Source organism: Mustela lutreola, chromosome 5, assembly GCF_030435805.1.
Source record: "Mustela lutreola isolate mMusLut2 chromosome 5, mMusLut2.pri, whole genome shotgun sequence".
Taxonomy (NCBI): domain Eukaryota; kingdom Metazoa; phylum Chordata; class Mammalia; order Carnivora; family Mustelidae; genus Mustela; species Mustela lutreola.
The window spans coordinates 166,048,860-166,061,869 of NC_081294.1; the positions used below are offsets into that span (position 1 = coordinate 166,048,860).

Consider the following 13,010-nt stretch of genomic DNA (forward strand, 5'->3'; position numbering starts at 1 on the left):
AGCAGGCAGAGGATTTGGATGTGTGTTCCCACCCTCTGAAAAGAAGCCCATATGGGTGCCTGCCAGGGACCTTAAGTACCTCCCAGAGGCGAAGGAGATTGTTAACTCTGACCCAGAGGGCCTACCGCCCTCTGAGGAGCCTCCCCTTATTGATTCATAGGCCCACCAATCAGGATGTCTTGGGTGGCACCGCTTCTTCTTCTGCTGGCTCATGGACAAGTCACTCGCGCTGGCCTATGCTTAAAGAATGGGCCCCTACTGGCCCAGGCTTTCCTCGCCAATGTCTCCCTGCTCCTTCCCACCATGAACTGCCCTCTTTGGCCTCCCAGAGACTATGTGTACATATCCCCCCTCTCTTCTAATGTCACCTGTCTTTGGGCGCCCCCGTTGGTGGACAATGGCTTTAATATTGACCTCGGGGCTATTGACCCCAGCTACTGTGCCCAAAACACCACAGTAAACAATACTCAACTCTGCCCCCCCAATGCCACTGTATTCGTCTGTGGGGACCAGGCATTCAGCTTCCTCCCCACTAATTGGACTGGCCTTTGTGCCTTAGCTTGGCTTCTGCCAGATCTCAACATTATTCCCAACAATCAGAGCCTTCCGATTCCTGCCTTCGATCGTCTCGGAGGGCGATCCAAAAGAGCCATCCAGGCCATCCCCATCATGCTGGGATTAGGGATCACTGCGGGAGTTGCAACCGGCTCTGCCGGGATAGGTACCTCTCTCCACTACTATAACACATTATCCCGACAGATGATTAATGACTTGGGTGCAGTCTCGGAGACCATCCTTGACCTCCAAACATAGATGGACTCGCTGGCTGCGGTAGTCCTCCAAAACCGCCGAGGCTTAGATCTATTAACAGCTGAAAAGGGAGGCATATGTTTGCTTTTACAGGAGGAATGTTGTTTCTTTGCCAACCGGTCGGGTATTGTACGAGACAAAATCAAGAAGCTACAGGAGGACCTAGAGAAGCGCCGCCACGCCCTGATGACCTCCCCCTTCTGGACAAGCTTTAATGGCTTACTTCCCTTTCTCCTCCCCCTCCTGGAGCCCATCCTAACCCTACTTCTCCTGCTGACCTTTGGCCCCTGTATTATCAATAAGATTGCCCAATTCGTCCAAAAAAGAGTGGAGGCCATTCAACTCATGAACGTCCATGTTCAATACCAGAGACTGGCCACCCGTGACGACGAGTCCTACGAGGGGCCCCATCAATAGTCTCACGACCTATGGCAGATGGGATTCCTTGCAGGAACAACCCACGCCAGGTCAAGGACCAGACCCCCATATAGGCATGATATTCAATGACGGGTAAGACCGGCGGGGGACGCAGAGCAACCTAAGACAGGGGGTACACCAAAGCAGTGTGATTCCCCAATGACGGGTAAGCCTGAAGGCCCGCCGCCGGTGACTAAGACAGAAGTCATGCATACAAAAACAAAAGGGGGAGATGTTGGGCCCCAAGAGGCTAAGATGGCACTGGGTGGCCTTCTCTTCCAGATCGGGAACCCACATGGCCGACCACAAAGGCGCCAAAGTGGCGGTTTCGGTTTCCCATCAGTTTTGTTTCCCGCGAGCCTCCACCCCCTGCAGGGCGTGTCTCTCCCAACTCCCGCCGACAGGGCACATCCCCATTGGCCCCCACTTTGCTGACCTCACTTCCCTTCCCTCACCCCATATAAGCCGCTGCCCTGCTCAATAAAGCGAGATCCTGCTTCGACAGATCCCCCGAGCCTGGTGTCGTCCGTTGGTGCGTCCGGGTTCGCGACACTCGCCATCCCGCTCAGCCCCGGGAAGGAGCTTCCGGCTGGTCTGGTCGCCTCCACCCCTCCGAGGGAACCCCAACATTGAATAAAAGAAAGTTTGACTCCTCTCTTCCCTCCTTCCTCCACTCCCATCTGTTATTATTCCCTTCCCTTTCTTTTTCCCCTCTCTGTTTGCTTTCTTGCCCTTCCTTCCACCTCCTTCCTCCCTCACTTCCTCCCTCCCTTCCTTTCTTCCTCTTTCTTTTGTGTTTCTCTTTCTTCCCTCTCCACCTGTCCCTCTCCCTTCATTTATGCCTCCCTCTCTTTGGCATCTTCCTTCCCTATCCATAAAATAAAAAGCATTACAAAATTAAATTCCTGTATCTAAATTCTTGGCACATCAAAAACCCTTCTTTGTCCTTGTCACTGGAAGTTAATTTAGGTCAGTAATTATTTATATACCTTCATTCATTCCACAGGCATTTAATAGTCACCAATAGCACCAGGAACTGAATCTATAAGGCCAGTCTCCCACCAGTACTTAAAAGTTGTAAAACTTTCTACATGCATGCTTTATGAACTCAGGAGGAAAATCTGTAAAATCTGAAAGTAATGTGTGAAATCAACATCCCTCAAATAATACAATTAGATTCTCAGCAGAAGATGAAAGACTCAAAGGGTAAAATTGCCCCCAAAATGGTTTAATAGAGGCTATTTGTCTTCTGAACAGTTGTTGGCAAGGGACCATGATGAAACTCTTTCATTATGGCTTGTGGAATTCCACACAGTGCCAACGATGACATTTTGGTTTGAAGGCTCTGAACTTGCCACTCACATATTCCCCAAATTAATCCACTGTGTGATATTTTTTAATTACCTAACAGAAACCCCCCTTCACTCTTACTCTATAGATACCACACTTTTTTCTCACGACTTTTCTAACTGCCTCTTTGAATTCTTGATTCCTCAAACTGTATATAACAGGGTTCAGGAGTGGGGTGACCACAGTGTAGAAAACAGAAATGATCTTGTTGATTTCAGGTGACAGGTGGTCATTGGGGCGAACATACATAGAGATCATGGTCCCATAGTAGATAGTGACAACAGCCAAATGGGAGCCACATGTGGAAAAGGTCTTCATCCGTCCAGATGCTGAAGGGATTCTCAGTATGGTAGATACAATGAAAACATAGGACACAAGTGTAAGAAGAAAGCAAATGCACAGCACTGCAATTGACAGGATGAAAATGACCATCCTGGTGACATACACATTGGAACATGAGAGCTGCATGAGGGGAGGGAGATCACAGAAGAAATGATTGATCTGCTTAGGACCACAGAAATCCAATTTGGAAATCATTAGGCAGGGCAGAAATCCTGTGCCTACACCTGTCAACCAGGAGATAGCCATCAACTTGGTGCAGATCTCAGGACTCATCAGGAAAGAGTAGTGGAGTGGTTTGCAGATGGCCAGGTATTGGTCATAGGCCATCATGGCCAGAAGAAAGCACTCAGTAGCCCCAAAGAACACAAAGAAGTAAAGCTGTGCCATACAGGCAGGGAAGGAGATGGCTTGGCCGTGAGAGAACAGGTTGGCTAGGAGAAGGGGCACAATGGTGGATGTATACCAGATCTCCAGAAATGAGAGGTGTTTGAGAAGTACATACATGGGTGAGTGCAGCCGCTGGTCCTGGCTCACCACTGCAATAATGACAACATTTCCTGTGACTGTGAGAAAATAGATGAATAGGAAGATGGCAAAGAGCAGTGTCTGCCATCCAAGAAGGTTCTGGAATCCTAGCAGCTGAAATTCAGTGACACTGGACACATTTGGGGGCTTCATTGTCTGTGGAAAAGAAAACATTTTGGAAAATCACTATATAAAAACCATACAAATATTTGTAGCTCTTCATGTTTAGCAGTTCAGAGGTTACTTTTTTAATAGTGGAGATCTTTGAATGCAATGCTTTATAAGGACAAGCTTTTTATAACAACAATTTCATCTTGGTTTTATAAGAAAATATTTAGATATCACAAGCTGAATGTGGATGTTAGGTCTTGGAAAGAACATCAGAAAATTCCATTTCTTGTGTTCTCTGAAATTTAGGAGTTTCAGATCCAAAGATAAAAACAAAAGCAGAAACAACAGGGCAAAACAAAACAAAACAAAAATAACAAAACAAAACAGAAGGAAAGCAAATTTGGAACTAAGAATAACATATAGAAGTCAGATATAACATATATCCTATGACATCTTGGGGAAGCTTGTTCATTCTCCTTTCAAACAATATTTATGGATACCTTGTTCAATCTGTGTGTGTGTGTGTGTGTGTGTGTGTGTGTGTATGAAGCTTTGTGTGAGCTGACCTTTACCTCCATCAGTGTCCTTTCTTGCCCAGTTGGATACCATGCTCTGCCATTGAGCATGTATCCTGTATACATTAAATATGTCACCTTCCCTTTGCTTTCCTTCCATTCATTGTCAAAGCTGGTCCTGGTTAAAAGCAACATCCACCCACCATTCACGAGCTTCCATGCAATTAAAGAGATGAGAGATGACACAAAATACTGTCATTTTAGAATTTATAATCAAGAACTTCAGTGTCTTTAATGCTGTGGAACAATGACTCCACCTTTTTTTCAGCTACTTACTCTTCCATTCTCTTGAGTGCCTAGTTCTTGTATTTTTTTTTTCTCTTTTCAAATTTCCAGCACTTTCTTGTGTATCTATATCTTCAGCAAAGGTCCTACTGTTCTGAAGAAAAACCTGAAATCCTGGAGGAACAAGATGGCGGGGAATTAGGAGGAGGCACCTTTTCAACCTATACCCTAAAGTGAGCTGATTACCTACCAAAGAACTCCAATCACCCATGAAATCAGCCTGAGATCAGAATTATACACATCTGGGTCTCTACAGGGGCAGAAGATGCCAGTGGGCAGGTAAAGTGAAGTGGGAATGGAGGACTGATATTGGAAGATAAACAAAAGGAGGAGGGAGCCACCAGAGGCGACCAGTTGGAAAGTAATACCCCTAATACAAGCGAGAGTGCCTTGCATCTGGGGACAAGCATTAACTTGGAGGACTCCAAAAGAGCAAAGGATCATTGGGGGGGGGAGGGATTGTGGGAATCGGGGTGGCTAGGGACAGGGGCTTAAGTCCCAGGTCCCAGGACAGCCTACTCTGGCACTGAGCCAGAGAGAATGAGCTGCCAGCGTGCCCGAGATTGTGTGGGGTCTGGCTCCTGTGAGGGTATGGGAGCTACGCCAGATGGCAGAACACATGAGCCCTGCTACAGAGCCTGAGATGAACTCGCCTCTCATCCTCCCCTGAGAGAGGTGCACAAAGGCCCAGCCTGGTGCTTTAGGACCTGTGCCCCACTCTCAGAGCCTGAGACACACGCATGACACACAGCGTCCCCTGAGAGAGGTGCGCACAAGCCAGGCACTATTAGATCCAGAAAGACCAGGCACTCCCAGCCCAGGCCCCTGGAAAAATCTGTGTGGGATCACTGCTTGGAACCTCTCTGGCGGTCTGCAGCTGCCCAGACAGCCGCCACTGCCACAGTTTTGGGTACAAGCAGAAGATCCTGCATCCCCAGGGACCACGACTCAGAACCTGCTCTGCCAGCAGCCAAGGGGAAATTTATGTGGGCTCTGCAACACCCACAGAAGAACAGACTGAGGCTTCTCTCTGAGAGGGAGGTCAGGGTACAGTTTGCTTTCCTCTAAACCTACAAAAGCCATCAAAAGTGGTCAAGGTGAGAGGGAAAAAAAAAAGTGAATGAACATAAAAACCTCCAGAGAACAAAAGCCTGAAAAAACTGGTTTCCTAAGGGCCCACCCCCTTAAGGGGGACTAGAGGACTTACTTCAGGGAACATCATTGAATGAAAACCCATGTGGCAGGCCCATCCCCCAGAAATTCAACTAGGAAAGAAAAAAAAAAATGACTACAGAGAACCACCACCACTACTTCATTGAACAACTTTTATTTTTAATTTGTTTCCACTATTCTGGCTCATTTTTTTTAATATAGATAATTTTTTAACCTATTTACCATGACAGTGAGCTGTCCAGTACATCTAATTCCATAATAACCTTCTAACCTGAACTTTTTGATACATACACCTGTGTTTTTCTTTTACATTTCTAGTTTTTGAATTTCTTTTTTTTAATTTTAGTTTAGTTTACTCTAGTTTATTCCTTTTTTTAATTTTTATTTTCTAATATTCATATAGAGTTAAACTTCAAAGTAATCCCCTTTACCAAATCAATGCCTCCCCTATTGGTAAACCAATTTTTAATCTTCCTTTATTTTAGGAAAGTTGAGTTCTTTAACAAAGATATCAAGATACATCCAGGAAGAATCAAAACAACCTTCCTCACACTCACTGAGAATTTATAACCACTCTCCCAACTTTTTCTTGCACCAGTGTTTCTGAATTTTTCTGTTTGTCCTGATACTATATAAATCTTACACTTGGGGTTCTATTTGATGATATATATATATATATATATATATATATATATATATATATATATATATATATATTCATATATTTTTATCAATCTTTTTGTTTGTTTTTATTTGTATTCTTCATAAATCTTACCTTGGGGCCCATTTGGGCTGAACCTTCTCTTTTATCTTCCCTTTCTATCCTGTCTCTACCTTTCTCTCTTTTTTTTTTTTCTTTTCTTTCTTCTCTCCTTTGGGTGGGGAATCCTGATAGCTCAGAAGTGTTCCACGGTGCACCTTGACTGCACCATGGTTGATATATCAAGCTACATCTGTTCAGTCATCTCTCACCAAAATGACTAGGAGGAGGAAAGTCCAATGAAGAAAAATACAGAGGATGGAAATTCTACAACAGAGCTAATGACTATCAACATAGACTATGTGGCGGAAAGAGAATTCAGGGTATTATCCAGGCAATAGCTAGGTTGGAGAAAGCCATAGATGACCAAATGGAATTGATTAGGGCTGAACTGAAAGTGACCAGATGATGTTCACAATGTCGGGGCAGAGCTAAAAGCTACCAGGGATGAGGTTCATAATGCTCTCAATGAGTTCCAATCTAATCTAAATTCTCTCAAAGCTAGGGTAACTGAGACAGAAGATAGAATTAGTGATCTGGAGGACAAACAGATAGAGAGAAAGGATCAGGAGGAAACGGGAACAAACAGCTTAGAAACCATGAAAATAGTCAATCAGGGAAATAAATGATGCCATGAAACGTTCTAAGGTCGGAATTATTGGAAACCCTGAAGGGGAGGAGAAAGAAAGAAGTCTAGAAGATATAGTGGAAAAAGTTCTTTTTTTTTTTTTTCACTTTCTTTTTGTTTATTTTTATTTTTTTAATATAATTTTTTATTTTTTATAAACATATATTTTTATCCCCAGGGGTGGCTTTTTCCCTGTGATTTTTTTTAGTCTTGCGGTTAATTTAATTTTTTTCTTTTTCATTTTTTGTTTTTTTTTCTCGCCTTTGGGTAAAATTTTTTTTTTTAACTGTTACCTTTTTCTTTTTTTAACGATTTTTTACTAGGAGAAAGGGAAAAAGTTTTTCATGAAAACTTTCTGAATCTCATGAATGGAACAAGTGTTCATGTACAAGAGGCCGAACAGTCTCCAACCAATGTAATAGATTCCAAAAAGACATCAAGGCACCTGATAGTCAAACTGATGAATCATAATTATAGGTATAAACTCTTGAAAGCCACTAGGACAAAGAGGCTCCTTACTTACAGAGGAAAGCCCATCAGAATAACGTCAGACCTGTGCACAGAGACCTGGCAGCCAGAAAGGGCTGGGAAGACATATTCAAGGTTTTAAATGAGAAGAACTTGCAGCCAAGAATACTTTATCCAGCAAGACTGACATTCAAAATGGATGGAGAAATAAAGAGTTTCCAAGACCAGGAAGGCTTAAGAGACTATGAAACCACCAAGCCAACACTGCACAGAATATTAAGGGGGGTCCTATAAAAGAGGAAAAATCCTAAGAATAGTATTGAACAGAAATATAGAGACAATCTACAGAAAGAAAGACTCCAAAGGTAACATGATGTGAGTAAAAATGCATCTATCAATTATCACTCTCAATGTTAATGGCCTAAATTCACCCATAAAATGGCACAGGGTTGCAGATTGGATAAAACAACAGGACCCATCCATATGTTGTCTACAAGAGACCCATTTTGAACCTAAAGATACACCCAAACTGAAAGTGAAGGGATCGAGAAGCATCTTTCATGCCAATGGGCCTCAAAAGAAGGCCTGCATAGCGACTCTCATATCAGATAAATTAGATTTTAAACTAAAGACTGTAGTCAGAGATACAGAAGGACACTACATCATTCTTAAAGGAACTATCCACCAAGATAATCTAACAACTGTAAATATCTATGCCCCCAATATGGTAGCAGCCATGGTTAGAAAATGGTTAATCAAAAAAAGAAAAAAAAAGAGTCATATTGATATGAATATACTAATCGTAGGAGATCTTTACATGCCTCTCTCAGAAATAGATCATTGAAGCAGAAAATCAATAAAGAATGAAGAGAATTGAATGACACATTGGACTAGATGGACCTCATATATACAGAACATTCCACTCTCAAACAACAGAATACTCATTCTTATCAGGTGTACATAGAACCTTCTCAAGAATAGACCATATACTGGGTCACAAATCAGGACTCAACTGATACCAAAAGACTGAGATTATTCCCTGCATATTCTCAGATCACAATGCTTTGAAACTGGAGCTCAATCACAAGGAAAAGTTCTGAAGGAACTCAAAAACCTGGAAGCTAAAGACCACCTTGCTTAGGAATGCTTGGAACAACCAGGAGATCAAAGAAAAACTGAAACAATTCATGGAAACCAATGAGAATGAAGGCACTTCAGTACAAAACCTATGAGGTACAGCAAAGGCAGTCCTAAGGGGGAAATACATAGCCATCCAAGCCTCCATAAAAAAAAAAAAAAAAAAAAAAAAAAAAAAAAAAAAAAAAAAAATTGAAAAGTCCAGAATACAGCAGCTCTCTCTACACCTTAAAGAACTGGAGAATCAAGAACAGATCAAACCAACTCCGTGCATAAGAAAGGAAATCAGAAGATTAGAGCTGAGATCAATGACATAGAAACAAGAGATAGAGTAGAACGTATCAAAGAAACTAGAGGTTGGTTTTTTGAAAGAATCAATAAGATCGATAAACTATTGGCCACACTAATCCAAAAGAAAAAAGAGAAAGCCCAAATACATAAAATTATGAATGGAAAGGGAGAGATCACAAAACACCAAGGAAGTAGAAACAATCATCAGAAGTTATTATCAACAGTTATATGTCAATAAACTAAGCAACCTAGATGAAATGGATGCATTCCTGGAAAACTATAAACTTCCACATTTGAACCGGGAAAAAATTGGCAACCTGAATATATCAATATCAAGTAATGAGATTGAAGCAGTGATCAACAACCTCCCAAAAAACAAGAGCCCAGGACCTAATGGATTCCCTGAGGAATCCTACCAAACTTTCAAAGAAGAAATAACACATATTCTCCTGAAGCTGTTTCAAAAAATTGAAGCAGAAAGAAAACTTCCAGAATCTTACTGTGAAGCCAGCATTACCCTGATCCTCAAACCTGGCAAAGACCCCCAAAAAGGAGAATTTCAGACCAATATCCCTGATGAATATGGATGTTAACATTCTCAACAAGATCCTAGCAAACGGGATCCAACAGCACATTAAAAAGATTATCCACCATGACCAAATGGGATTCATTCCTGGGCTAAAAGGATGGTTCAACATTTGCAAATCAATCAATGTGTTAGAACAAATTAATATGAGATGAAGGGAACAGAACCACATGTTTTTCTCAACTGATGCAGAAAAATCATTTGACAAAGTCCAACATTGGCTCCTGATTAAAATGGTTCAAAATATAGGGATAGAGGGAACATTCCTGAACTTCATCAAATCTATCTATGAAAGACCCACAGCAAATATCATCCTCAATGGGAAAAAGCTTGCAGCCTTCCTGTTGAGATCAGGAAGACAACAAGGATGCACACTCTCACCACTCTTGTTCAACATAGTATTAAAAGTCCTAGCAACAGCAATCAGACAACAAAGAGAAATAAAAGGTATCCAATTGCCAATGAAGAAGTCAAACTCTCTCTCCTCGCAGATGACATGATTCTTTAGATGGAAAACCCAAAAGACTCCACCCCCAAACTACTAGAACTCATACAGCAATTCAGCAACGTGGCAGGATACAAAGTCAATTTAAAGAAATCAGTGGCTTTCTTATACACAAACAATGAAAATACAGAAAGGGAAATTAGAGAATTGATTCCATTTACGATAGCACCAAGAAACATAAGATACTTGGGAATAAACATAACCAAAGAGGTAAAGGATCTGTACTTGAGGAACTACAGAACACTCATGAAAGAAATTGAGGAAGACACAAAAAGATGGAAGACCATTCCATGCTCTTGGATCGGAGGAATAAACATTGTTAAAATGTCTATACTGCCTAGAGCAATCTATACTTTTAATGTCATTCCGATCAAAATTCCAACGGTATTTTTCAAAGAGCTGGAACAAATCCAAAAATTTGTATGGAATTAGAAGAGACCTCGAATCGCTAAGGAAATTTTGAAAAACAAAAATAAAACAGGGGGCATCACCCTACCTGGTTTCAAGCTTTACTACAAAGCTGTGATCACCAAGACAGCATGGTACTGGCATAAAAACAGACACATAGACCAGTGGAACAGAGTAGAGAGCCCAGATATGGACCCTCAACTCTATGGGCAAATAATCTTCGACAAAGTAGGAAAAAATACACAGTGGAAAAAAGACAGTCTCTTCAATAAAAGGTGCTGGGAAAACTGGACAGCTATATGTAGAAGAATGAAACTCGACCATTTTCTTACACTGTACACAAAGATAAACTCAAAATGGATAAAAGACCTCAATGTCAGACAGGAATTCATCAGAATCCTAGAGGAGAACATAGGCAGTAATCTCTTCGATATCAGCCACAGCAACATCTTTCTAAAATGTCTCCAAAGGCAAAGGAAACAAAAGCGAAAATAAACTTTTGGGACTTCATCAAAATCAAAATCTTCTTCACAGCCAAGGAAACAGTCAAGAAAACAAAGAGGCAACCCACGGAATGGGAGAAGATATTTGCAAATGACTATACAGACAAAAGTTTGATATCCAGGATCTATAAAGAACTCCTCAAACTCAACACACACGAAACAGGCAAACATATAAAAAAAAAAAATGGGCAGAAGATATGAACAGACATACAAATGGCTATCAGACACATGAATAAATGTTCATCATCACTAGCCCTCAGGAGATTCAAATTAAAACCACATTGAGATATCACCTTATACCAGTTAGAATGGCCAAAATTATCAAGACAGGAAACAACATGTGTTGGAGGGGATGTGGAGAAAGCAGACCTCTCTTCCACTGTTGGTGGGAATGCAAGTTGGTGCAGCCTCTTTGGAGAACAGTGTGGAGATTCCTCAAGAAATTAAAAATAGAGCTTCCCTGTGACCATGCAATTGCACTCCTGGGTATTTACCCCAAAGATACAGATATTGTGGAAAGAAGGGCCATCTGTACCCCAATGTTTATAGCAACAATGGCCAAATGGTCGCCATACTGTAGAAAGAACCAAGATGCCCTTCAATGGATGAATGGATAAGGAAGATGTGGTCCAAATACACTATGGAGTATTAAGCCTCCATCATAAAAAACTAATACCCATCTTTTGTAGCAATATGGATGGGACTGGAAGATATTATACTGAGTGAAATAAGTCAAGCAGAGAGAGTCAAGTATCATATGGTTTCACTTATTTGTGGAGCATAAAAATAGCAGGTAGGACATCGGGAGTTAGAGAGGAGAAGGGAGTTGGGGGAAATTGGAAGGGGAGGTGAACCCTGAGAGACTGTGGACTCTGAAAAACAATCTGAGGTGTTGAAGCAGCTGGAGTTAGGAGGTTGGGCTCACCAGGTGGTAGGTATTAGAGAGGGCATGGATTGCATGGAGCTCTGGGTGTGGTGCAAAAATTATGAATACTGTTATGTGTAAAATAAATAAAAGGAAAAAAAGAGCAATAAGGATATGGTCTTGATGTCATACTATTCTCCAAAACCTACTGCCCTCATCTGTCCACTCCCTTGTACTCCATCCCTGTTTGAAGGTGTTGTCCTTGTCAACTGCCTGCACCCCCCTTGAATCTACTGCAATGTGGTTTTCCCTCGGCATCCACCAAAATAGTAATGCCATATTTCAGTGACGCTTCAAGCATCCCTAGTGGGTTAATCTGTTGTTAGCATGGCTGAGCTGTTTCCACTCTGTTCTTGGTCTATTCTTATCACTTAGCATGCCCAGCTATGTGCCCTCTGCATTTAACTCCAGACCTTTCACATTCCATATAATGTTTAACATCTCTCCACGTCCTCCAGCCTGTTAATGTAGGACATCAAGGTTGAATACCTCTTTATATACCCACATTCCCCTTGAGGTCTGACACAGGCTCTGGATTGTAATGCTATCACCTGGCCCTCAACACCAAAATGTGTTTATCAAGCTTGACGACAAGCCTCATGGAAACAGTTTCTCTATTTGAAAGCTGACGAGTCTAATTAGCATCTGGAACTTAACACTAACTAACTAACTCACTAACTAACACTAACTAACATCGTTTTCCTAACCCTTAATCTGTCTCCCACATCTCATCAGTGGTTACTCCATCCTCCCACGTGCTCAGGACAGAACACTTGACTTTGTTTTTCTCACTCTAGTATCTGATTTCTCACCAAAATAACCTGGCTCCACCTGAAAATCCTTCAGAAAAAGCGTCACTTCATCTCACCTGGATTGTTCATCTCCTTTGTGGCCCATCTGCATCCATCTACCCTTGTTCAGTAAATACTCAACAAAGCAGCCCTAATGAAACTTTTAATACAGTGGAAGGAAAGGAGGAAGGGGGGAAGGAAGGAAGGGGGGAGGGAAGGAAGGAAGGAAGGAAGGAAGGAAGGAAGGAAGGAAAAGGGAAAGGGAGGGTAGGGGAGGAAAGAGACAGAGACAGAAGGGAAGGAAAGTAAAGGAAAGAGGGAGGGAGGGAGGAAGGAAGGAAGGAAAAAAGAAAAGAAAAGAGAAAAGAGGGAAAGAAAGACAAAAAGAGGACAGCATGTGTTTCTCCTCTTCTCTGAGCC

General features: G+C 41.9%; 1 protein-coding gene across 1 annotated transcript; it reads right to left on the minus strand.

The window, feature by feature from the left end:
* Positions 1–2,631: 2,631 nt before the first annotated feature.
* On the minus strand, positions 2,632–3,597 carry LOC131831279 (olfactory receptor 11L1). Its single transcript, XM_059173422.1, has one exon. The coding sequence runs from the start codon at positions 3,595–3,597 to the stop codon at positions 2,632–2,634; it is 966 nt and encodes a 321-aa protein (XP_059029405.1).
* Positions 3,598–13,010: the final 9,413 nt, after the last annotated feature.